Genomic DNA, 24,892 nt, shown 5'->3' with positions numbered 1-24,892 from the left:
CCTGAGATTTTGTATGTGAAGAACAACTCTCATACAGTTCTCAAGTTCTTCTCCGTCTTCTCCCCAAGAACAGTTTTTTTATTTATTATTATTAAAGAGAAGACAAAAATTAAGGAACTGACTCTCTTTACAACGTTTAATGAAAATGAAAAGGAAACTAAACCAATACAATGTTTCATTAAGGGCATTTTCGTCCAAAAAACCTCTTGTAGCTATTCTATGAAAGACAAACTCATGTTTGCCAAACCGTGAAACAAAAGTCAAAATAAGTGACTTTTGTGAAAATAACTTTTTCTCTCTCTAATCGGGGACCAAAACGGCTCAAGACGGACGGGACAATATAGTAGAAGTTTAAAACAAAACCCAATATTGAAACACGACCCAATAACGTTTTCGATCAGATATTAACCCTTATTAAGATATTACCCTTATTGTAATCCATCAGGAAAAAGCTACCTTTAAATACTATAAACTGAAAAAAAAAAAAAAAAATGTAAAATGAAATCTCAGTACATGATTCTAATTTCTCAATTACCAAACTTAAACAAAGCATAATGTTAAATTTAAGGAATCACAAAAGAAGGAAAGATGGTTTAAAAGGAAAGAAATTCAAAAATCATGGGTAAGTCCAGAGAATAGTGAAAGAAGATGAGGGTAAATTGGTCATTCTAAGTTGGTAGTTTCAGATGAACGTTGGAGAAAAAAAGGAGATTGAGATCCAAAGCTCAGACTCGAAGAATGAACGAATTTTTTAAAAGAAAATAAAATCCAAAGCTCTCTCCTCAGACTCTCTGGTGTTGAAGACCAATCACTGAAGCAGATCTATTATACGGAGGAAAGGTGAAGATGTATGAGCAACAGCAACATTTCATGGATTTGCAAAGCGATTCTGGGTTTGGGGATGATAGCTCCTGGCTCGCCGGCGATGACGATCTTCGACTCTCGCCTCACCAATCCGCCGCCGGTACGAACTCCGGCAATGAGAATCTAGATCGTCGTCTTTTAAAAGATCTCGTTGAGATGGTTCCCCTTATCGAGCATTACATGGTAAATCTTTTCGAACTCTCTTGGCCGTTTTGTCGAGTTATCAGAGCTCAAATATGTCTGGGGTTCGAGGGGATTGCAGATTCGGTGATAGATTGCAGGGAAATGATGTCGACGGATTTGGTTTCTTAATTTTGAGAAATTTGCAGCAATTTTGAAACTTTTGGACAGATTCATTTGGGGAAATTGATGGGTATTTGGACATAAAAATCTGAAATTTCTGGAAGATAAGATTGTAGATTTCATGTTTAGTTCGAAATTTAATGACTTTCTTCTCACTGAACAATATTTAGGAACACAAAGAAAGGAGTTCGTTTAAGCGGCGTGGTTCCATGATCTACACTAAGATGCCTTCTAAAGAATCCTTGTCCAGAAGGGTAAGATGCCAATCGTCTTGTTATGGCAATTTTAACATTATCCATACACTCTTGCTTGATTGCATAGGTATAATGATTAACCAAGTTCGTTTTCGACTTGGTTAACACTGGTAGTTTACTTAGATAATGATTTGAGTTTGTTATCTTTTCCTTTTGGGGTATGAGCTGATATCAGCTTCGTGTTATGGCTTAAATCAAAAATTGTATATTTATAAGGGATTATAGATGTTTTCAATTATTATATGCAGTAAATGTTGTTGTTGTTGTTGTTGTTGTAATGATGGATTTCTGTTTTTGGAGCACTGGTGACTTCAAACTTGGTTTAATAACTTCAGTGCGTGGTTTCGGGCTTTAATTTCATGTATTTGATCCAAAGGGAAGAAATGCTTCTCAAATGTTGGATCGTTTACCAAATGAATCTGAAGATGACTGGTTTTTCTAATGCTCGGCTGTAGATAACTTATTCACTTGTATTTGCATGTATTTGATCCAAAGGGAAGAAATGCTTCTCAAACAGCCCCAGGAAGAAAAAAGAGAGACCAAGAGGGCAATGATGATGTTATGAACAATTCTAGGGAAGATGGTGAAAACGCAACGGCTTTGTCTGGTGCTGAAAAGGAAGAACTGAGTAGACTAAGAGAACAAGTGAATGACTTGCAGACAAAATTATTCGAGAAAGAAGAGGTTTTAAAGTCAATGGAGATGTCAAAGAATCAGGTAAACGATATACAAGAAAAGCTTGAAGCAACAAATCGATTGGTTGCTGAGAAGGAGATGTTGATCAAGTCTATGCAGTTACAATTATCGGACACGAAGGTAAACCTTTCTCTCTTATGTGTCTTCAGATCTCTCCTTTGTGTTTACCTTGAATATGGTTTTAAACAAAATGGAGAATATTCAGTTTACTTCTGCACATACCTCACATGTTAATAGCTTGCTTTCGCTGTCTTCACTAGATCAAACTTGCAGACAAGCAAGCTGCCCTTGAGAAGACTCAATGGGAAGCAAAGACAACAGGAACAAGAGCAATCAAGCTTCAAGAACAGCTAGATGCTGTCCAAGGAGACATCTCTACGTTCACACGGGTGTTCGAAACTTTGGCGAAAACTGATTCCAAGAAACCAGATAGGGATTATGATGCAACCCCATATGAATTTGATCATCTGCCATATCTTGTAAGCCAAAGAAACCACAATGAGCATCTCTTTTTTTTTTTTCCCTTTTTTTGGGTTTATATCTAAAAAGTTGATGCAAATGCGTTATAAACAGGACGATGTAGATGAAACAGACCTGAGGAAAATTGAAGAAGCAAGATTAGCTTATGTTGCAGCAGTGACTACCGCAAAGGAACGAGAAAATGAAGAATCTCTGGCCATGGCTGCTCAAGCTCGAGCCTACCTGCAATCACTGGCCTTTACATAATAATCACCTTCAGGTACTTTCTTATAGGATATTTCTCTCCTTGGTTTGTTTTAGGAGTATGTAGATTTCGTACCATGAAAAAATTGGAGAAGAAAAGCTTGTGTGAGAAACACAAAGTTATGGTTTCCCCTAAATCAATGAATAACTCGAGTTTTTGTTTCTTCATTTGAGCATGTATCTATTGGGAACATAAAATCTAGATTGTATAACCTCTTTAATAGTTTTTACTTAGAGATGCCCTTAACAATAAAATCTATCAGCTTTGGAATCTAATGCAGCCATATTTTTCAGAAAATAATGAAAAAGTGCATATAGTTGTTCAACTTGAAATCGTGGATGATGAGCTTGGGCTTAATTGATAACAAAATCGTTTGGGCTCAGACAGAATTCCTTTTAATAATACAAGGTCTTTTTAGGATATTATCTAATATAGTTCACACGTGCCGAATCAGTGGCCTGTGTCAAAAATTCCGCGCCATAGCCCATCGATACGATGTCGTTTCCAAGCCCAACAAAGTTTAAAAAACTATATATAAAAATAAAAGCCCTTTCTTCCTTAATGGAAGCAAAAAGTAAAATTCGGTAATGGAGAACGAGAGACGCAGCGGCGGAGGAGACACTGTTGCGATTTTTGTCCGAAGCTGTAACGGCGAATCGACGACCGTTCAGGTTCCCTCAGACGGGACAATTCGTGACATTAAGAAAGCCCTAAAATCCTCTTTCCCTCCCGCTTCTTCTTCTCCCAGTTACCATCTGTGGTTCAAGGTAACGCTTATTATTCTACTACACTCGTTAGCCATTGATTTCAAGTTTCGTTTTCTAAATTAGCCCTTTTTGGATAAAATTGTATTGCTACAATATAGAATTTCTCCTTTTGTAGGGTGAGAAATTGAAATTGAGCACTAGAGTGGCTGAGATTACTATTAATGCCGGTGATATCTTGGGTTTAGTTCCGTTTATCAAGAAGGAACGTCCACACACTCCAAAACCTGATTTATCAAAGCCTTCCTTGAGTTCAAGAACCTCAAACTCCCCCTATTCTGAGAAGATTGGAGAATATTCAAACTTGAAAGATGAAAACGCTAAAACAGCTGAGGATGATTGTGTTGGGGAGAAGCGAAAACGGGATGAAGAAGCGTGTCCATATGGATTCTTTAATGATGATTTGGAGTCTGAGTGTAAAGATGCATTTAAGGGTCAGAACAAAGAGAAGCTTGCTGAGGTTTTAAAGTCTAGGAATTGCTTGACATCTCCACGTTCTACAAAATGCTTGATGTCATGGGATTCAAGTAGCTCTTTGTGTTCTTGTCCAGATTGGGTGAATTTGTCTATGGAGACATTCACGTTTTTGAATCTTTTTTCATCTATTATTCAATCACGTGGAGAAAAGTTATATATTACCCGCTTGAAGGAATCTCTTTCCCGGTTAGCATTGTCTGGAGTTCGTGTTGGTATACAAGACGTTAAGAATCTCTCAGTTATATGTCCCAAGGTGATTTTTTTCTTCTATATCTTTAAGTATACCTACTTGTTCTGTTACAAAATGTTTTTATATGTAACCGCCAATGGTTCATTGTAGGTAGTAAAGGTTATCACTGATGACTTTGAGGCTGTGAACTATGAGAATGCTATTGTTATAGCTGATTATCCGGAGAGAGATGAGAAACCAGGTCGTAAGAAAACTCCACTTGCAAAGGTCTTTAGTGCCATGAAAAAACGGGAGACTTCCTTTAAGTCTGATTTCTGGGACTCCATCAAATCGCTACTGAACAAAAATACAGGTGAGAGTGGAATAGCTATTTCCTTGGAGGGCATGCTTAAATTTGCCAGTGAAGGTAGAGCTGTTGGTGGAAACGAAGCTAGACAGGCTGGGAAAGGCAGTTGTCCTACCTCTGGTTCTCGTAAATCCCAGACCTTGTGTCGTGAAACAAATTCATTGCTACCATCAGAGATGGTTGAACATCTCAGGAATGGTATTGGATCTAAAGGACAGGTAGTTCACGTTGAAGTAATCAATGCTAGAAAATCTGCCTATGTCGAAATGTCAGATAAGCTCTCAGAAACCACCAAGTCTGCCTTGAAACGGATTGGACTCAACACGTTATATAGCCATCAGGCTGAAGCTATTTCAGCAGCCTTGTCTGGGAAGAATGTTTCGGTTGCAACTATGACTTCCAGTGGAAAATCTCTTTGCTATAATGTGCCAGTCTTTGAGGAATTGTGCAAAGATACAAATTCTTGTGCCTTGTACTTATTTCCGACCAAGGTTACTCAGCTTGTCTCCTTTTCTATTGAATTTTTTTTTTCCAGAGATCTTATAACTTTTTTAAATTGCCATAATTAAAAGAGATTTGCTGTTTGTTTGAATAGGCCTTAGCTCAGGATCAATTAAGAGCATTGTCTGATTTGATAAAAGGATTCGAAGCAAGCATACAAATGGGTGTGTACGATGGTGATACTCCTTATAAGGATAGAACAAGGCTGAGGAGTAATGCTAGACTGGTAATTTCTTACTGGCCTTTTTTCCCCAATAGAATAGTAATTCATTCACTCAATTTCATCTGAATTCCCGAATACATATTTCTCTAACTAACATTATTGGATTTTATGCATGTAGCTGATCACAAATCCTGATATGTTACATATGTCAATTTTGCCTCTCCATGAACAATTCAGCCGGATTTTATCTAACCTTAGGTAACACATCTTTCTCCTGTCATTTTAAGCTTGACTATTGACTAATATCACTTAAATCATTGCAAGACATGAATTGGTTTAAAGAGGAACAAGGCCACCTTATAATTCATGAATTAAGTCGAGTCTAAGTTAAAAATTGCAGGTACGTTGTGATTGATGAAGCCCATACTTACAAAGGACTATTTGGCTGCCACATGGCCCTTATATTGAGAAGACTTCGCCGCCTGTGCTCTCATGGTGCAGTACTGATCCCATTGTCAAACCAATTTAGTCTTCATTATGAATTTCGTGCATTTAGACTTTGAATTGACCGAACATATCTTACTTTCCAGTTTATGGTGCCAATCCTTCTTTCATATTTTGCACTGCAACTTCTGCTAATCCTCGAGAACATTGTATGGTAGGCCTACATTACCGATTATCTGGATAAAATATTCGCTTCTCCAATTCTATCACACTGGATCAAAACATGATTTTCTGTTGGTGTAGGAGCTTGCAAACCTATCTGAGCTCGAGCTGGTAGTAAAAGATGGAAGTCCTTCCTCTGAAAAGCTTTTTGTCTTGTGGAATCCATCAGCTCCTCCAGCAATTGTATGGTTCAGTTTCCTAGATTTATTTTTGAACCAATTCGGAAACTTTATTTACTTTTTGTTTCCTTAATCTGTTGTATTACAGAAACCTGAAGAAAGTTCGAAAGTCGTGAGTAGTAGTGAAGCTGCTGCAGATAAACCATCTGGAGCTACTGCCGCCGATACACCATCAGGGTATTTTTAGTCATTTGCCTTACAAGAAATCAAAATTTATTGTCATCAATCTTTAGCTGACATTAAATATCATTTCATTTCTTTACAGCCCAGCTTCTGAAGTTTCACACCTTTTTGCAGAGATGGTTCAGCATGGATTACGTTGCATTGTTTTTTGTCCATCTCGCAAACTCTGTGAACTTGTTCTGTGTTTGACGTAAGTCCTCTTGTTAATCGCTGATAGAAACAAAATGTTCACGCTAGAGTGTATGATTAAATTATGTGGAGTTTAAGATCCGTAAAATATGCTGCAGACGTGAAATTCTAGCTGAGACTGCCCCTCATCTGGTTGAAGCCATAACCTCATATCGTGGAGGCTACATTGCTGAGGTACATTTTCTGTATATATGAGTCTGAACTTTGGTGTTGTTTGTAGATGAATTGGTTTTACCAGATCGATGTTTTCCATATTTTGCAGGATCGGAGGAAAATAGAGAGCGATTTATTCGGTGGAAAGCTTTGTGGTATTGCTGCAACAAACGCACTTGAGTTGGGGATTGATGTTGGTCACATCGATGTAACTCTTCATTTAGGTTTTCCCGGCAGTATTGCCAGGTAAATCAATGTGATTTGCTCTTTTCTTTTCCCTCTTAGAACTGAAATTCTATAAGCTGCAGCTGACAATAACTGATCACTTTTGAGTTTCAGTCTTTGGCAGCAAGCCGGCCGGTCTGGAAGACGACAAAAGCCCTCTCTTGCTGTATATGTTGCCTTTCTCGGTCCGCTTGACCAATACTACATGAGTTTTCCGGACAAACTCTTTGGTAGCTCAATTGAGTGTTGCCATATTGATTCTCAAAATAAGCATGTTAGTAGTATACTGTTTGGGTTCTTATGCCAACTGTTAATACTTAATACTCTAGCTGAGATTATACCGACTTGCTTTGATACTTTTCTTCTTGTAGGTCCTTTCGCAGCATTTGGCTTGTGCTGCTCTTGAGCATCCGTTGAGCTTACAGTATGATGAACAGCACTTTGGTTCTGGCATAAGCGGCGCTCTTGCTGAGCTCAGGAAGGAAGGATTCTTGAGTTTTGATCCATCCCGTGATTCTTCTTCTAGAATATGGAACTATATTGGTCGAGAGGTATATATCTGAGCAATAACTTTGAAAAATACAACCCGAAACCGAGTTTCATTGCTCTAAATTCCTTTGCTGGTCAACATTTTCTCAGAAAAAGCCTACGAAGATTGTCTCTATACGGGCCATAGAGACAGTAAGATACAGAGTCATGGAAAAAAAGAGTAAAGATCTTCTCGATGAAATCGAGGAAAGCAAAGCCTTTTTCCACGTATATGAAGGAGCTATTTATATGAACCAAGGAAGGAACTATCTGGGCACGAGTCTGGATATAAAAGAAAAGGTAGCTTTGTGTGAACTAGTAGACGTGGATTACTACACCAGGACTCGGGATTACACTGATATTAAAGTAACTGGTGGTGACACTGTAAGTATAACTGTGGCTCTGTTGTTTAATAGTTGTGCATCTTTGTGTAAAATTCATTACCAAGTTCATGTTGCAGGCTTACGAAAAGAACCAAAGTAATAAGCCAACACCACAAAGTCATGCATGTAGAGTGACAACAAAGTGGTTTGGATTTCTTCGTATCCGAAGAAAAAACAATGAAGTAATTGATGATGTTGAGCTTTCACTCCCAAGTTACACTTACGAATCACAGGTTATTCTTAAACATGCAGCCTCACACAACACTCATACAGTCTTTTCTGTTTCCGGTGTGATTTTAAGTCTGGTTTTATTGTGGATAATAGGCTGTTTGGATTCACGTCCCGATGTCAGTAAAACTAGCAGTGGAGACGGCAAAATTGCCATTCCGTGCTGGTTTACACGCAGCTTGTCACGCTCTTGTCAACGTTGTTCCAGTAAAAGTGACATGCAACTATTCAGACATAGCTCCAGAATGTCCAAATCCGCAAGAGCAACGCTATTTCCCAGCAAGAATCTTACTGTATGATCGTCATCCTGGAGGAACTGGCATATCCGCCAAGGTAAATGAAAGTAAAATAGTGAAAGTAAATTCTCAAGATTTATCAAGTTTTAAGTTGTTGAATATGGATGCTGGTGATTCTTGAACATTTCGTTCTGCAGATCCGTCCGTTCTTCACAGAGCTTCTAAAAGATGCTGGTGAACTCTTAAAGTCTTGCGGCAAATGCCCAGCTGAAACTGGTTGCCCCAAGTGCGTTCAGACTTTTGGTTGCCGAGGTTACAATGAGCTCTTACATAAGAAAGCAGCCATCATGATCATACAGGTAACCAAAATGATTTCTTTCTCACTTTTTTTCTATATTACTACCAAGACTTTTTTTAAAAAAAAATTTAGGACATTAAAGCCTGATCATTGTTATCTAATATTTGCGTTTAGGGCGTTTTGGAGGCAAAGGAAGATTGAATCATGGGACCTCTCAAGATTACACTAGAGTAGCTGATTTTTTTTTTCATTTTTTGTAAATCTAATTCATTCAAAAGGTTAAATTAGATTTGATAGACAAACTGCTAAATTGAAGAAAGAAACAGAAGATTTTAACAACACATATTTTTGGTATTACTAATAAAAATCTTGTAATTTTAATTGTAAAGGTAATATCATTTTTATTTACATCTGAAAAGAAGATCTATCTAGTGATGTGTAAACTCAAAGGCTTTAAATTAGTCTGGGAAAGTGAGCCAACGTGTTATCCGGCGGGCGATGGTGGAGTGGGCGATAGCGCTACACGGCGGCGCTGGAGATATTCCGATCGATCTCCCTGACGAGCGACGTATCCCTCGTGAGACCGCCCTCCGACACTGCCTCGATCTTGGCGTCTCCGCCCTCAAATCCGGCAAGCCTCCCTTGGACGTCGCCGAACTCGTCGTACGCCTCTCTTTCTCCATATTTTTTTTTTATGGGATAATTTTGACTAGAGTTTGGAATAATCGATGACGAAACTGAAACTGTGAAACTAATACCAACTTTAGAATTCTATAAACTCTCTCTAGTGGTCTCTGTGAAATTTGTAAGGTTCGTGAACTTGAAAACCACCCGGACTTCAATGCGGGTAAAGGATCTGTCTTAACTACACAAGGCACTGTTGAAATGGAAGCTTCTATTATGGACGGTAATACCAAAAGATGTGGAGCTGTCTCCGGCTTGACCACTGTTGTTAATCCGGTATCTTTAACTCGCCTCGTCATGGAGAAAACGCCTCATATATATCTTGCATTCGATGCTGCTGAAGCTTTTGCAAGAGCACATGTCAGTGTGATCCTGAGTCTTCTCTCTTTTCTTTGTCATCCCCATATATATAGCCTTTGACTTCTATTGATTAGTAAACTATACTCTTTGTAAAGCTTTCTATGGATTTCGGTTTTCTAGGGCGTTGAGACGGTCGATTCTAGCCATTTCATTACTCCTGAAAACATTGCTAGGCTGAAGCAGGCCAAAGAATTCAATCGAGTCCAGGTTATATGTTTATTCTCTCTCTTGTTTTTTGAGGTTTGTGTTCATGAAATGATATAATCATCTGTTGCCTCATCAAAACGTGTGCTTCTTTAAATTCCTTGAAAACAGTTGGATTACACAGTCCCTACTCCGAAAGTACCGGACATTTGTGGTGACAGCCAAATAGGAACGGTCGGATGTGTAGCTGTGGACGGTGCTGGAAATCTAGCTTCGGCTACATCGACGGGCGGTTATGTCAACAAAATGGTTGGCAGAATTGGGGATACGCCTGTAATTGGCGCAGGAACATACGCTAACCACCTTTGTGCCATCTCAGCCACAGGTAAAGGAGAAGAGATCATCCGTGGAACCGTGGCTAGAGACGTGGCTGCACTCATGGAGTATAAAGGCTTGTCTTTGACCAAGGCAGCGGCTTATGTTGTTAACCAATCTGTTCCCAGAGGAAGCTGTGGACTCGTTGCTGTCTCTGCCAATGGTGAAGTCACAATGCCGTTTAACACTACTGGTATGTTCAGGGCTTGTGCTACCGAAGATGGTTACTCTGAGATCGCTATCTGGCCAAACAATTGAAATCACTAGACGGAAGAGTGGCTTTGTCTATTAAGAAACTCTGTTTAATTTTCTTCTTTAGTTTCAGTTTTCAGCTTTATATGCCTCAGTCTTGCAGTATTGACTGTATTGTGCTTAGTTCTTCTGATTCGGTTTGATTTTCGGTTTAAACGAAAAAATAAATGAACTGTTGAAAGTAAATCTAGTATATTGATCGGTTTGAAATGGGTTTTCGGATCAGAAAATTTAGACAAAAGAAGCAAACCAACAATCATCGTTTGTTTGTGGTTCTATTTGGGCTTTCGTTTTCACCGTCCCGTGGACTATAATATGGCCTCTATCAAACAAGGAGTTTGTATCACAAAAAAGGGTTTAATATTTGACCCAACAAAAATTTCCATTAAGCTTTTGAGCGTTAGAAAATTTTGTGAATTGTGTTGGTATTTTAATATTTTTCCATGCTCTCTGTATTTCCCTCAAATTTACAAATTAAACAGAATATTATAATAATCTTTTCTATTGATGTGTTTTCAACTATAACAAGAACTACAAACACATATTTGCTTCTTTTTTTTTTCTTTGCAATAATACAAAACACTTTGGCTCCTTGGTAACATGTTTTATGCAACTTCTCCAATTGTGTGGGGAAGTTGTTTCTTTTTGTTTCTTAGAGTGAAAACAAAATTAGTGAAGTAGATGATTGATAAATTATATATTTTCATGCCATGTACACAACGCAAAACATAGAAATTGAAATAATCAGAAGAGCCTCCTTTCAAAAGAGAATTGGTTTGTTTGATCCAATTAAAAGAATATAGAATTTTGGTTTGTTCGTTTCTTGGTAAAAAAAAACACACATCATGAACAAAACACTCTCACTCAAAGCCGTGAATAAGGATTTGATATTTTTTTTGTACATTCTTTGTTTCCTCAAGCACTCTTGTTTTTCCAAGGCTTGAGAACACCAACAACGATCACTGCAACCACAATGAGGAGGATGATAATTGCAATACACATCCATTTTCTTGAGTTCTTCTGCAAGCTCTTTGCTCTTTGAAGAGCCGTATTTCCCGATTGCACGTGATCTACTGCACTTGACACCTATATTTGCCACAAATCCCATCATTATTTACTATTACAGTGCCTTGGTGTTAGACTTTACACACTTGAGGTCAATATATATTTTAAGAAGTTATAATTCTATTTTTATGGCCTTTCTTTACTTTACATTACCTGAGATTCTATATTGTCAAGCATTTCTCCTTGTGCATCAACCAAAACTGCCATATCCAAGAATATCTGCAAGAAAAGGGGAACCTCTTAGATCTGTCTTTACGCGAATGAATCCATACAATGACTTAACAAACGAAGAAAAAATGTTTGATTAACAGATTGCATCAAACTCGAGTTCAGAGATGTTCATCGTGTAAGAATATATAAAATCCAACATACTTGTTGCAAGTCAAGAAGTTTCTTTTCCAAGTCTCTGACAGCATCATGACGTTCTTGGATTTCCGCCAAGGTGTCCATTACCTGGGAGGAATATTCAACATTTTGCAAGATTAATGGATAATATGACACATAATAAAATGTCAACATGTCCAAAGCATATGCTTCTCAATTAAACGGAAAAGCTCGAACCTGTCCTCTTCCTTGCTCCTGAATCGCTTTCCGGAAGATCTGTTCACTGTTTCCAGTTTCAATCAATTCATCAATAGTCTGAAAAACAAGAAACGGTAAGGCATGAGTTTTATTCAAACTTCTGAGACCATAATAACACTCAGAGTCTACATTACTTACATCTTCATCCGCCCGCTCCCCAGTTACTAATTCAAGGAAAACACAGAAAATAATAAGCGAGAAGAAAAAGTAGAAGGGAATAAATAAAGCAATAACATAACATCAACGTACATACCGGTATAAATGCGCCTATCAACAACATCGCGATACTCTTGTTGAATGTTTTCGCGTAGAACCTAGAACAAGTCACAATCTTAGACTAAAATAACAGTTTCCATATAATTTTGAATAGTTAATCTTTTCCTTCCTACCTGAAACTCGGCCATCTTGTCTTTCAACTTCTTCTTTAAGGAACTGTTGCACAGAATGAAAGCTCATAAAGGTCATACCAAAGAATATATACATTATCTGTTTGCCAAGTTCTACAACATTTGAATGAATAAACAGCTGAACCCTACCCAAAAAGCAAAGGGCTCAGAATAAATTATCTTATTGAAAAATAAGAATGCTCACAGTGTCGTTGCTGTTCTTGATCGATCCACACCAGATCCTTTTGCACATCCAGGTTTTTGTCTATTTGCCAAGTTCTACAACATTTGAAAGAGTATCAATATAAAAGAAACATACAAATTCAACAACTGTAAAATTAGAAGATAAAGATCCAGTGAACCTACCTCTCTATCCAACTCCTCGAGTTTCCCCTTTATGAAACGGGCAATACTTCCAACTTCATCAACATCCTTTTCCATTGTCTTCTTTATCGCTGTCCATTACATAAGGAGCAACACACAAAACACCAAACCATATGTAAGGTTATGGAAAGCCATTAACACTAACCCTAACGCTAGACAATAAATTCCTGATTAATTTCCATGATATCACTAGCTAAAACTAGTTCCAGAAAAATTTGCATGACAAAAACATGTAGCAAATAAACAAATTTACCCTTCATGGCAGGAGCTTTGGTCACAGCTTTTGACTCCTCATGGGAAGCCTATAGGGATTACAACAACAACCTCGTTAGTAACAGTGAAAAGTCACAACTGAAACATATGATTTCGCATAAAAATAACACAGAGCAACTGAGACGCCACAGAATCATAAATCTTTAAAAGAAATTCCAAAAATCATTGTAGACAAACTTGCAATGAAGGTTCTCGCTCTTATTTTGATGCAACATACACATTCATACTATATATAACACAGCGTTTCATGAAGATAATTGAAGGCGTAAGGTAAGAAAGTCATTGGTTTGTACCTGAAGTTTCTTTAGAAGCTTATCTAGCTTATCATACTGTTTGTCAATGACTTGAACCTAGGAAGACAAAGAGGAAACACTTAGATACATCAATTGGTAGAGGGGCAATTAGATACACTCTTTCTATTTAGATTACCTTTTTGAAGAAATCTTCTAATCCTTGATCTCCACCTTGTTGTTCCCCTAGTTCAACATCCCCTTCTCTAGAAGATTGACCTCGGGGAAGCTCAAACGAACCCTATAAACAAAAGTCATCAAAATTAACACAAGTATCGACTGACATAAACCCTTATAGCTAAATTTTTAGAGATCCAATAAACAGATAGAATTATTAACAGTGGTTGGCAATCATGATTGAATTACATAAGTAATGTAAGACAAAAACCTCAAGAACATATATCAAAAAATAAGTCTCAATTTTGGAAATTAGCATCCACATTAGATGATCAACGCAATTCAAACTCGACAAAAATATCTAAAAGGAGCTAAAGAAGAAATAACTCTCACCTTAAGAAGATCGTTCATCGTGTAGAGCAAAAAGATAAAAGTTTAGTTTCGGTTCACACCAAGAACGAAGAAAAAGACGACTTCAATAGTGCGAAGACAAAGGACGCCGGAAAGTGTCGATCTTTCAAAGGACAAGCGAGAAACTGAGTGAAGAAGACAAATCGAGAGAAAGTGGAGGAGAAACGGATCTGTGGCTCAAGCAAAAGAATGAGAGAGAGGAGAGAAGAATTTGAAGTAATCTAGGGATTTTAATTTGTCCAAACCGATCGGTTTATTGTTCGAAACCTAACTGAACCGAGTATCGAATACATTTTACAAACAGTTAATACATGTAAACCGAAACCAAATCTTGAACGGTTCGGTTTGGTAATGTAAAACGGGGAATTTTCCGACATGCCGTCCTTGTCCAGCTAAAGACAACTTTCCTTTAGGTGCCGGAAATATTTTAGAAAAAAAAGAAAGGGAAAGGGTACTTATGTCATTTTCATATCATGAGAAGGATATCATGTGCGACGCATGTGCACAAACGCCGATACACCTAAGGAATGTGAGCAGCCGATTCGGAATATCAGACATTATATGCGTGTGGACCCCGTGTGATCCAATGGCGGATATTCTCGGATAGTTTTAATAATGAATAAATTGTCAATGACAGCTAATAACACAAAGGGGGTGTAGCTCATATGGTAGAGCGCTCGCTTCGCATGCGAGAGGCACGGGGTTCGATTCCCCGCACCTCCATTTTTTTAATAACAGTTAGTCTTTTTGTGTATACTTATAAGATTTACACGTGTTCAACATCCAGTCATGAAACATTTACGTCCGATATGCTTTTAAATTTTGTCCGATCTCTTACCAAAACACATTAAAGTGAAAAAACTAGTAGTAATAAATATGGTCATGATTAATGGACAATAATTGTGATATATGTTAAGATGAAAAAATGAATGATAATCTTCCTATTTAATTTTATAGATTTGATCATTATTAGAACATTTGTAATGTATCTCTCTATTCCCTACCTATTGTTTTATTAACAAAAAAGAATGAAATACAACAGAAATCAGAATAGAATTAATGTTGACATTTTCTCATATATCACTCAAATAAATTTTTTTGCTTATTTTTAACGTCATGGAGCCAATTTCCAAGGTTACAAGATTCGGCATACATCTTGATTTCCATTTGTTTATGATGAGATACAATTGATCCTTTAGACTCGCCCAAGTAGGCAAATATATCCTTTTAGTAGGAGCCCCAGTACTCCAGTACTAATTGCATCAACTGGACCTTTAGACGACTGAGCTACATAGTAATTTTTTTCTTTTCTTATAAAGCGTATAGTAATACTATAGATACAGTATTTGATCGCAGTAATTCTACACATCTACTAGTTCTTCATCTACAAAATATATGGAAGATTAAACGTCCAAAGTTGAAATTAGTTATTTGTAAAATATAACAGTGGTTTTATACTGTGTATATAATTGATGTGAAATAAGGTAAAGATAAAGAAGTAGCAACAACAAAGGGAAGATAGGTGGGGGAAAAGGGAGAAAAAGAAGAAGGATTTGCGCATGCCTATGGATGTATAAGTAAGTGAGTGATTTGTGTGAAAATGAAACAACGTGTGAATTCCTTTTTGTCTCTATATTATTTTGTTCCTCACCTAAATTTGAACCATGCCCTTGATGGAAGCAAATTTTGTAGTCATGTGGACCATTTATATCCAATTTGATATAAATATTCTTATGCAATTCAAAGATTTTACGAAAAAAAAAAAATGTATTGTGATAGGTCATGCCTACGAAAACAAGGTACGCAGTAGCAAACCTTCACTAACTAGTGGATCATCTTAAACGTTGTCTGGAGTATATTTTAAAACGCATACAAAGAAAAGAAGAATACAAAGAATCTTTTTCTTCTTTTTTTGTTGATCAAAGAAAAAGTTTATGTTTTCGAATTTACCATGGTATATTATGTGTGAGAGAAAGAGAGATAGAGAATTAATGGACAGTTAAAGGAGAGGAGACAAAAGAGAAAAGAAAAAAGAAGAATAATTAAAAGAAGATATATAGGGATCAGTGCTTGACTTGACTGTAGATTCAGTTGCTGTCTTAACTGCCTCATCTTCTTCTCATTTTCCTTCTCTCATTCGCCAATCCCCATAAGGCAATACTCACCACCTAAATCTATCTCTATATAGCCAGTAGTTGGTTGGAGTATATGATACTACTCACTTTACATTAATCCAATTACCGGTAAGATACTAAAACAAATCATTGATAACTATGAATTTTCGGGATAAAACGTTTTAGCTGTCCTAAATCCTTGCAATATGTTCAAGAATGCTTTTGCGGCAGATTTGATTTCGGAAATGTAAAAAATAAATATTCGGTTCGATTAGTTTACATGTTCAGCCCTAAATATACATGCAACATATATTTGTGTGTGTGTATATTTCTATTCGTAGATATTATATGTGTTGTGTTCCGGCTTTACTACACATGCATGTGGTTGTGGACATATGAGTACAAGCTAGGGCTTGGCGTGCAATGAGGCCTGTGTTATAGCATTTTAGGCATTGCAAACTTTACATATAGTAATTATGAAAATTTCTATGAGAGATAATATTTATATTTATTGTAGCGGTACAATTAATTAGATATTCTACCAACTCAATCACAACATGTGAATATGTACCTTTGCTCGCATCAGATTTGGCGTCTATTATATAATCTATATATACATTTTTGAATGACTTTTAGCAAATAAATCCTGGAGTTGGACCTTATTTACGGATGAATGCCATTGGCATTAATTATTTAAATTTGAAAAATATTACTTAAAGATATTACCAATACGATTTCGAGAATCATAAATTCATATCTTCCTTAATTTTCTAAGTCATTAATGTGATAATCTTTAGGAAATATTTCTCTGTAAAAAAAAAAAATCCACATTAATGAAGGCATTAAAATCGACACTAACAATTAAATTATTTAGATGTTCAATTATTTTAAGATTCTTATATCTTATTTGATATTTTTTTTTTAATATCTCATTCTTTAATTACTGCGTTTAGAATTTATTGGTTGTTACCTATTTTTTGGTGAAATTTATTGGTTGTTACTTAATAAGTAATTATGGTGCGTTTATTTTAGTTAATATCTAATTTAAAGGATTTGTTTTCTTTTATTATTAATAAATGAATAACATGTATAGAAATAAAAGATTTTTTTTGCGACTCCATAATAAAAATATTAAACTCTTATTTTCTACATTTCTTACACATAATATCCTCTTATTCAATAACAAAAAATATATATTACATATTTTTAAAAATATTTATAATATTTAAATTATATAAAAAATTTGTAATATTAATATTATTTCAACTCTATACAAATTTAATATATATGTATATATATCTTATGGGAACCATTTAAAAGAAATTTTTAAATTGACTTGAATTATATAGCTTTTAAATAAAAGTATTATTAAAAAGAAAATTAACATTTTTGAATGACTTTTAGCAAATAAATCCTGGAGTTGGACCTTATTTACGGATGAATGCCATTGGCATTAATTATTTAAATTTGAAAAATATTACTTAAAGATATTACCAATACGATTTCGAGAATCATAAATTCATATCTTCCTTAATTTTCTGAGTCATTAATGTGATAATCTTTAGGAAATATTTCTCTGTAAAAAAAAAAAATCTACATTAATGAAGGCATTAAAATCGACACTAACAATTAAATTATTTAGATGTTCAATTATTTTAAGATTCTTATATCTTATTTGATATATTTTTTTTAATATCTCATTCTTTAATTACTGCGTTTAGAATTTATTGGTTGTTACCTATTTTTTGGTGAAATTTATTGGTTGTTACTTAATAAGTAATTATGGTGCGTTTATTTTAGTTAATATCTAATTTAAAGGATTTGTTTTCTTTTATTATTAATAAATGAATAACATGTATAGAAATAAAAGATTTTTTTTGCGACTCCATAATAAAAATATTAAACTCTTATTTTCTACATTTCTTACACATAATATCCTCTTATTCAATAACAAAAAATATATATTACATATTTTTAAAAATATTTATAGTATTTAAATTATATAAAAAATTTGTAATATTAATATTATTTCAACTCTATACAAATTTAATATATATGTATATATATCTTATGGGAACCATTTAAAAGAAATTTTTAAATTGACTTGAATTATATAGCTTTTAAATAAAAGTATTATTAAAAAGAAAAATAACTAAATAATGTTTAATTTCACGGGACGGGTAATATGATGGGACGGGTTTGGGTTGATATTTATAAAAGATCGTATACCACGGGTGAAATCCTAAAATTAACAATCAAAATAATCTATCAAACAAATTATATTTTGATTTTTTTTAAGAAAATATAGCCCCGCGGTGTACCGCGGGTTAAAATCTAGTCTTTAATAAGACTGTATTATAAATACACGCATGTGACGATTAATCAATCCAACAATAATAACCATTAAACCATATAAATCTCCCTCTCTATGTACATATAGTACATGCCTTACATGTCACATGACTTGAATTCTTCAACTTGTTGAAGATCGTCTAAAAACAAGCTGCAGCTGGAACTACTCGATATGGTCTGGCTGTGAGCTTGTGCTACTAAAGAGTTGAAGTTGACCACCACCGAGAAACGAAGGGTACCTTGTTGGGAATAGAGAACTCATAGTTTCCGCCTCCGGAGGATTGAGATTATTGTTATTATAGTTATTGGAAAATGCAATAGTGACGTTACCAGATTGGTCTAGTAGTGACTGTTGGAGATGTCCAAGGTTGTAGTGATAAGAGCTACTAGACGAAGTATTAGAAGGGAAAGAAAGCTTGTTGCTCTGGATTGAATTCGAGAAATGGAGATCATCGCTGTGATCAAACCCATGATCAAGATTAACCCATTTACTTTTCTCAAGATCCAAAGTTTCTCTCTGGGTTCTTCCAAGATCGAAGACCCCGGGAAATGATTCTCCAAGGCCGGTGAGATTAGGGTTAAGTTGGGGAAACCCAGGTGGGAATTGCAAAGGAGGAAGCAAATCGACGTCGTTTTTGGCAACTTCTAAGAGCCAATCAATGACTTTGCTAGGCTGACTCAGCCCTAAACGTTCTTGAAGGTCGTAGAGTTGAATCGCTGTCATCACCGACAACCTTATCCTCCTGTCTCGGAGACCACGAACTGTGCACACTTTGCTGTGTCTGTCTTTGCCTCCGAATGCTCGGGAGACTCGCACGATCCTCGGATTATTCCATCGTTGCTTCAACAATGACAAAGAACTCTTCTGATCTTCTTGTTTTATTCCCATGTCCTCTCTCAATCTCATCTCCATTGATTCTATAAGTTTATATTATCGATCAGAAAACAAAAACAGAAGAACAAAATCAATGTTGTAATCACAATAGTGTTCAAATTCGGAATATTTGTGGGTTTTAGGGAAGTGTGATCACTTGAGATGAAATCAAAATATATAACAAAAACCTATCAAGATCAAGGAAAAGTATATTACTCGAACTGCACATCAATTAAATTTCTAAGATATTTTGTGTTACTTAAAAATGATCAAATAAAAGTGACTCAAATAGAAATAGATACAATTGAAACATTCCGAAGATCCGAGGATCCAAAGAGGAAACATAGGTTTCAATTTAATTAACTACAAAAAAAAAGAAGATGATTAATCTTACACAGAAAAACTGGCAAGCTTGAAGTCGTTGGGTTTAGACAGATCGAGTGAGTTCTTAATTCGTCGAGTAGGTTGCAGAAAATGATAAAAACCTAAATGATGAACAGTTTTTTTCTTTTCTTTTTTTCCACTCGTTACCTAAAACTAAAAGTGTATAATATATGGTTGAGGCTGAGCAAGAAATGATACCTATATATATATATACTCCAATCCCTAGGGTTTTAGTGGGGTATGAAAAGAATTATATACAAGGATAAAAAGAGCAATATATGTAGTGTATAGACTATAGACACTCTTATCCACATGTTTTTTAACGGAAAGAAAGATGCTATGGTTTCATTCACTTATACTAATAGTGGGTAATAAATTAAAATATACACACAAATATATAATCAAAATGTGTATACATGTATATCTACTTATTTAGAGACTGCAAGTTCGTATTTCTTCTTTAGAATGTGTAGTCTTGACTCTTGATTGATGCATACGATCATTCTTAAAGATATCTTGGACTCCATTCAATAGAAAATACTTTCATAAGTAAAGTACTTACAGTAACTTTGAACTATGTCTCTTTCTTATATATCATTCGAAACCATAGTTTAAAATTACTAAGAACCAATTACTTATACATTTGGAACGTATATGGGAAATTCAATATGTACTGTACATCAGTAAATGTTGAGACCCAAAACTTGTAGAAATTAGGGTTTCCTTTTGATTTTATTAATGTGAATGTGATGATCCCTATTAAGTTCTATAATAAGGATATATATGCTTATATTGTACATATTATACTAGGCATTTAGATTGACAGCTAGAGTGGTTGGTCTTAGATGGAGGATGGACCAAATTAAAGAGTACATGTTTTTTTGTTAAAAGCATCTTAGATATGTAATATGCATATATACAGATTCATGGACCACTATGTGCATATATGGCAGACCATTATTTTATACACTCAGTCTATCACAATATCAGAATTTCATAGAACAAAAATAAATTATCAAATTTCATAAGGATTCTTGTACTTTCCATAACAATGACAATGTGCTTACATGTATCAATGAGTGAATTATTACCAATTTACCATACTGCTAGATTTCACTGTATTTAATAATAAACTGTTTTAATTTTCTCCTTAACGTCTTAACAATCGGACCACAATTTACGAATAATTATTAGCTGCTTATGTAAGTGTGTGTAAGTAGACCACACCACTGCGTATGTGTATCAGAGAATCAGAGATTGAGAAGTTTCTCTAGTTGGGACCTAAGTTCGGATGAAGTAGATAACGATGATGGGACATCAGTTTAAAAATTTATTACATTTTAGTGCGTTGGATTATGTTTATCTTCAAGACGATTGAAGCATATACAAGAAGATAGTTTTAACATTTTTCCTATAAATTGTTAAGTATGAACGATTTCAATTTCATAGAGGTCACATACATTACATGTACTAGCGGTAGATCACTTACTAGTGGTAGCGGTTAAAAATGAACCTTTAATTCGGTTACCAATATTGAATAATACTACTTGGACTTGAAATAAGCGGTTAGAACTTAGAAGCTCAAACGAATGATTTCAAACTGATTTTTCCTCCATAGTGATCTAAAACCACAATCAATTTCAAGTAAACCGTGCTTATCTTTTACCACTGCAAACCGGACCATATTCTCTGATCGCTAGAGAATCTTATTAAGGTTTGGTGACACAACCTAGCTGTAACCACAATGAATGCAAAATGGTAACCCAGAGTGCAATTGAAACGCTCATGTGTCCCAGTTTAGACCAAAAGTTGGAATACGTGCATGTGATGACGTATGCATGTCACTTAGACACACAGACACATTTTGGACCCAAATTGCATAACACAGCTCTCTTTTTCTTTTAATCCTGAGCCGTCGTTCTCGGTCTGTACGGAAGTAAATGCAAAAGGCTCATGCCGAGAGAGAGAAACAGTGACATGTCCTTGCAAGAGACGGGAGCAAAAAGGTGAAAGAAACAGTAGATTGGGGTAAAATTCATAAATTACAACATGCATTGATGGAGACATAGAGTTGGCATAACGGCTTTCCACAGTTTCTGTTTCTTCTTCTTCTCTTAGTCACTGATGCAGAGAAGAAAGGGTCCCCAAGAACACAGAGACTACTAACTGTTTCTCTCTTTGTATTACATTATTATCCATTTCTAAATCAGTCAGACTTGAAACAATCACGGGTTCATCATAAACATAGGGAATACAACTGAACAACAATCTGGTTCTTGTGAAGGAAAATGAAGTGTTTTGTAGTTCATAAAGCTACTAGATATCTTATTGAATAAATCAAACAAGGGAGAGATTTTTTTGTTGCTAGAGATATGTCACGCGCAGTCTTTCGCCCATCGGTAGGTTACAGGAGAAAGACGAGATGAGCAAAAACCTGCAAAGAAGGATACATATTCAGTCTCGAATCTCGATAAATGGAAACTCAAATAGTATTAGCCATTTCAATGGGTATTTTTGGAGATGGAGGCTTTTCTGCGTTTAGGCAATAAAGCAAATACGACATGAATATTTGAATTACTAAACTGTTGCAGCAAGTATTAGATTGTAGGCTGAAGAACATAAGGAGACATTATCTAACTGGTAGGACTCATCAGCTAGCTATAACTATTCAAAAGGTTACGCATGATTCTGATGTCAAATTGTGAGGAAGCTGATAAGGGAGTATGATTTTCCAACTTCCCATTCCTTCATACAGTTACAATAGTATTCCAGTAACCCATCTGCATTGTCACAACTAAACTAATCGAGCATCACAAAGTTCATCTAGTCAAGACCAAAATGACAGCTCATACTCTCTGGAAAGCTACAGCAGAAGGGAAACTAGAAAAAATCTACAACAAACATGACGTTAGGGACACAATGCACCATATCAAGTATCAACAAAAACCATTATTTTCAACTCAAATCTAACTCTAATTCTATTGCAACTAATTTTGCAGGAAAAAGGGTCAAAAAAATTCCTTGCAGATACAATCATGTTCTTCCTCCATCAGTTGTAAATCAATGTTTGGAGTCTAACCTCACAAAGGGAGAAAGATACTTCAAAAACTAACATAAAGACTATAAAAAGCTTACTATAGTCCCGTGGTTTCATAAGTTCTAACTAAAAATTTGGTAGAATCGAAATGATATAACAATGATTCATTCTCGAGAATATGGTTCAGGTAAAGATAGTAACCCAGTTCAGCATCTAACTAGAGAACACCAAATCTTCCTTACAGGGACAATTTTCTATCAATCTAAGGAAAATGGACTAGTCTAAATCCACCTCAGTGACATCCAAATCCACAAGTCATTAAGTCACTAGGAGAGACCTTGGTAAGACAGTGTACAACTTAAGCAATCAAACCAGAATCCAATACTGCACTTAGCTATAAAACAAAGCTTGATTCCTAATTCCTAAATTCAAAAGCATTCGCCTAGAGCCTTAAACCTCAAATTTGATAATCTTATTGACCCAAATCACCTGTTTATTTCTGGTAGCCTCCACCACGCGTGTCCAAATCCTCCTCGACTGTGGTAGTCAAGTAAACCTTAGGGAAGTCCGAGACATCGAAAGTCTTCTTCTCATTCATCATCTGAACCACGTTGTCCTTCTTCAATATGTATCGCCGGATCGGTGGGCGGTTTCTGCGCTGATCTCTGCCGTGGTATACGATATTGTATACGGTATCTGGATCCGAGCAGGGCACGATCGCCTCTTCATCAATCGTAGCGGGGCATCGGAGACGATACTCCGTCGCCTTGGGAACAGCTTCGAGGTATTCTGGGTGAGCGCAAGGTCCGGTGATCTGCCATGGCTTTTTGATGTACCGCCTAAGGTTTTGCACAAGCGAGGAAGCCGCCGTCGACACTGATTTCGCCATTGATGAGAGACCTTCGCTTCGATTTGGGCAAAGGAGATGAAACCAAAACTTCGAATCGAAAGGGGAAGGACTATTAAACCGGTCTCAGATATTGGATTGGTTAAACACTTAAACCGAGATTTAACCTCCGAGTGTACTGGTTTGGTTACAAAAACGCGAGAGACGTCGTCAATCTTTTTTGAGATTGTTATAGTAGGCTCAAAAGAAAAATTGAATCCATTAGTCAATTATTTTTGACCCCGAGCCGGCGCAGGAAATATTGGGCCACAAGCCCAAATTCATGTTTGGGCCAAATTATTGTGTGAACAAAGGAAAAAAAATCAAAACATGTAAAAACTGTTACAATGCGGAATCGAACTAAGATGACTTATAGTACCTTTTAACAATTAAACCACTAGACTAACGAGACTTTTTACAGAATGTAGCCGATTAAGATATTTATATTCCCGGTTCTGATTACATTCCTTTGAGATTGATCATGATCTTCCCAAGAACTTTGGATAGCTTTGCTCAAAAAATCAATACTACTAATTAACAGCCCAAAAAAAAGAGACTACGAAATCATGTTTTCACAATACAATTGTTTCATTTGAGGAAAAAAAGACCCTATAAATTTCACTAAATATAAAAATATGATATTTAACAAATAAATTTTTTAGCTTATTATCAATAAAATTAAGTTACTTCTAGTTTATTATAATACTATATAGTTCAATTGTATTCGTTTTAAAGATGTTAAAACTATAAAATTAATTTAATATATATATATATATATATATATATATATATATATATATCTTATTAGAAATAAACTAACATTTGTAAGTTTTTTCTGTTTAAATTAATTTATAAACCTACAAAATATCATAATTACATGTGATTTTACAAAAGAATGCATGTTAAAAACAACTTAATATACATGAATAATACACAAGTAAATAAAGTAAAATGCACAAAATGTACACACCAGACCAAACCACCAATATTTTATAAGGGCCATAAACAACGGCTTGTGTGGTTTATTTATGCCCCTTCGTGAGATTGTTTCCGATTTTGTTGAATATTTTGTTGTAGGTGATTACTCGTTCAAACTCAAGTTTGGTAAGATCCTCTTTGAAGAACATTCTAAGGTGAAGGGTGAGTTTGACATCTCTTTGCTTGAGGATGAGATGTCACTTCTCAGAAATAAATCATCCTCAGTTTCAATGAAGGAGTCTCACTTAGCAAGGCTAAATGAAATCGTTGATGGCTGGATTAGCTATGATCTCCTAGAGGTTTCGAACGATGATAAAAAAATGAGGGAAGCTTTCCTGCAGATCGGTGAAGCAAAAAATGCTCAAATGGTATTGGAACGTGAGGAAGCTAAAAA

At 35.6% G+C, this 24,892-nt stretch overlaps 6 protein-coding genes and 1 non-coding gene across 8 annotated transcripts; 4 read left to right on the top strand and 3 right to left on the bottom strand.

Moving 5' to 3' along the window:
* Positions 1-608: 608 nt before the first annotated feature.
* LOC9309409 (intracellular protein transport protein USO1) lies at positions 609-3,008 on the top strand. The gene is made up of 5 exons (XM_021021421.1): positions 609-1,047; positions 1,338-1,421; positions 1,917-2,237; positions 2,378-2,596; positions 2,691-3,008. Exons 1-5 carry the CDS (start codon positions 847-849, stop codon positions 2,841-2,843), a joined length of 978 nt encoding a protein of 325 aa, XP_020877080.1. The 5' UTR covers positions 609-846; the 3' UTR covers positions 2,844-3,008.
* Positions 3,009-3,187: 179 nt separating this feature from the next.
* Positions 3,188-8,938, top strand: LOC9309408 (uncharacterized ATP-dependent helicase YprA). Its single transcript, XM_021021420.1, has 19 exons — positions 3,188-3,608; positions 3,724-4,335; positions 4,423-5,109; positions 5,214-5,345; positions 5,461-5,540; positions 5,683-5,777; positions 5,873-5,940; positions 6,030-6,131; positions 6,216-6,304; positions 6,393-6,500; positions 6,598-6,673; positions 6,762-6,898; positions 6,992-7,151; positions 7,249-7,428; positions 7,517-7,789; positions 7,866-8,021; positions 8,113-8,349; positions 8,450-8,611; positions 8,725-8,938. The coding sequence occupies exons 1-19, from the start codon at positions 3,429-3,431 to the stop codon at positions 8,749-8,751; spliced, it is 3,561 nt and encodes a 1,186-aa protein (XP_020877079.1). The 5' UTR covers positions 3,188-3,428; the 3' UTR covers positions 8,752-8,938.
* Positions 8,939-8,956: 18 nt separating this feature from the next.
* LOC9307378 (isoaspartyl peptidase/L-asparaginase 1) lies at positions 8,957-10,575 on the top strand. 2 transcript variants are annotated; one of them, XM_002873293.2, is made up of 4 exons: positions 8,957-9,213; positions 9,361-9,594; positions 9,715-9,801; positions 9,910-10,575. In XM_002873293.2, the coding sequence occupies exons 1-4, from the start codon at positions 9,049-9,051 to the stop codon at positions 10,369-10,371; spliced, it is 948 nt and encodes a 315-aa protein (XP_002873339.1). In that variant the 5' UTR covers positions 8,957-9,048; the 3' UTR covers positions 10,372-10,575. The 2 variants fall into 2 exon arrangements, with proteins under 2 accessions (XP_002873339.1, XP_020877081.1); XM_021021422.1 differs by having other exon boundaries at positions 9,129-9,213; positions 9,339-9,594.
* Positions 10,576-11,096: 521 nt separating this feature from the next.
* On the bottom strand, positions 11,097-14,259 carry LOC9307377 (syntaxin-132). Its single transcript, XM_002871261.2, has 13 exons — positions 13,856-14,259; positions 13,485-13,586; positions 13,349-13,405; positions 13,036-13,084; positions 12,765-12,853; positions 12,604-12,677; positions 12,402-12,444; positions 12,266-12,326; positions 12,151-12,176; positions 11,992-12,069; positions 11,803-11,883; positions 11,584-11,649; positions 11,097-11,451 (listed from the first exon to the last, which is right to left on the bottom strand). Exons 1-13 carry the CDS (start codon positions 13,871-13,873, stop codon positions 11,281-11,283), a joined length of 915 nt encoding a protein of 304 aa, XP_002871307.1. The 5' UTR covers positions 13,874-14,259; the 3' UTR covers positions 11,097-11,280.
* Positions 14,260-14,523: 264 nt separating this feature from the next.
* TRNAA-CGC lies at positions 14,524-14,596 on the top strand. Its single transcript has one exon. It is a non-coding gene; the product is annotated as a tRNA-Ala (tRNA).
* A 3,731-nt stretch (positions 14,597-18,327) lies between these two features.
* On the bottom strand, positions 18,328-20,143 carry LOC9307376 (transcription factor TCP17). The gene is made up of 2 exons (XM_002871260.2): positions 19,608-20,143; positions 18,328-19,257 (listed from the first exon to the last, which is right to left on the bottom strand). Exon 2 carries the CDS (start codon positions 19,250-19,252, stop codon positions 18,503-18,505), a length of 750 nt encoding a protein of 249 aa, XP_002871306.2. The 5' UTR covers positions 19,253-19,257; positions 19,608-20,143; the 3' UTR covers positions 18,328-18,502.
* A 1,611-nt stretch (positions 20,144-21,754) lies between these two features.
* Positions 21,755-23,611, bottom strand: LOC9309407. The gene is made up of 2 exons (XM_021023228.1): positions 23,124-23,611; positions 21,755-22,031 (listed from the first exon to the last, which is right to left on the bottom strand). Exon 1 carries the CDS (start codon positions 23,521-23,523, stop codon positions 23,128-23,130), a length of 396 nt encoding a protein of 131 aa, XP_020878887.1. The 5' UTR covers positions 23,524-23,611; the 3' UTR covers positions 21,755-22,031; positions 23,124-23,127.
* Positions 23,612-24,892: the final 1,281 nt, after the last annotated feature.

This window comes from Arabidopsis lyrata (assembly GCF_000004255.2).
Source record: "Arabidopsis lyrata subsp. lyrata unplaced genomic scaffold ARALYscaffold_6, whole genome shotgun sequence".
Taxonomy (NCBI): Eukaryota; Viridiplantae; Streptophyta; class Magnoliopsida; order Brassicales; family Brassicaceae; genus Arabidopsis; species Arabidopsis lyrata.
The sequence above is the reverse complement of the archived record's forward strand: the minus strand, read 5'-3'. Positions and strand labels throughout refer to the sequence as shown.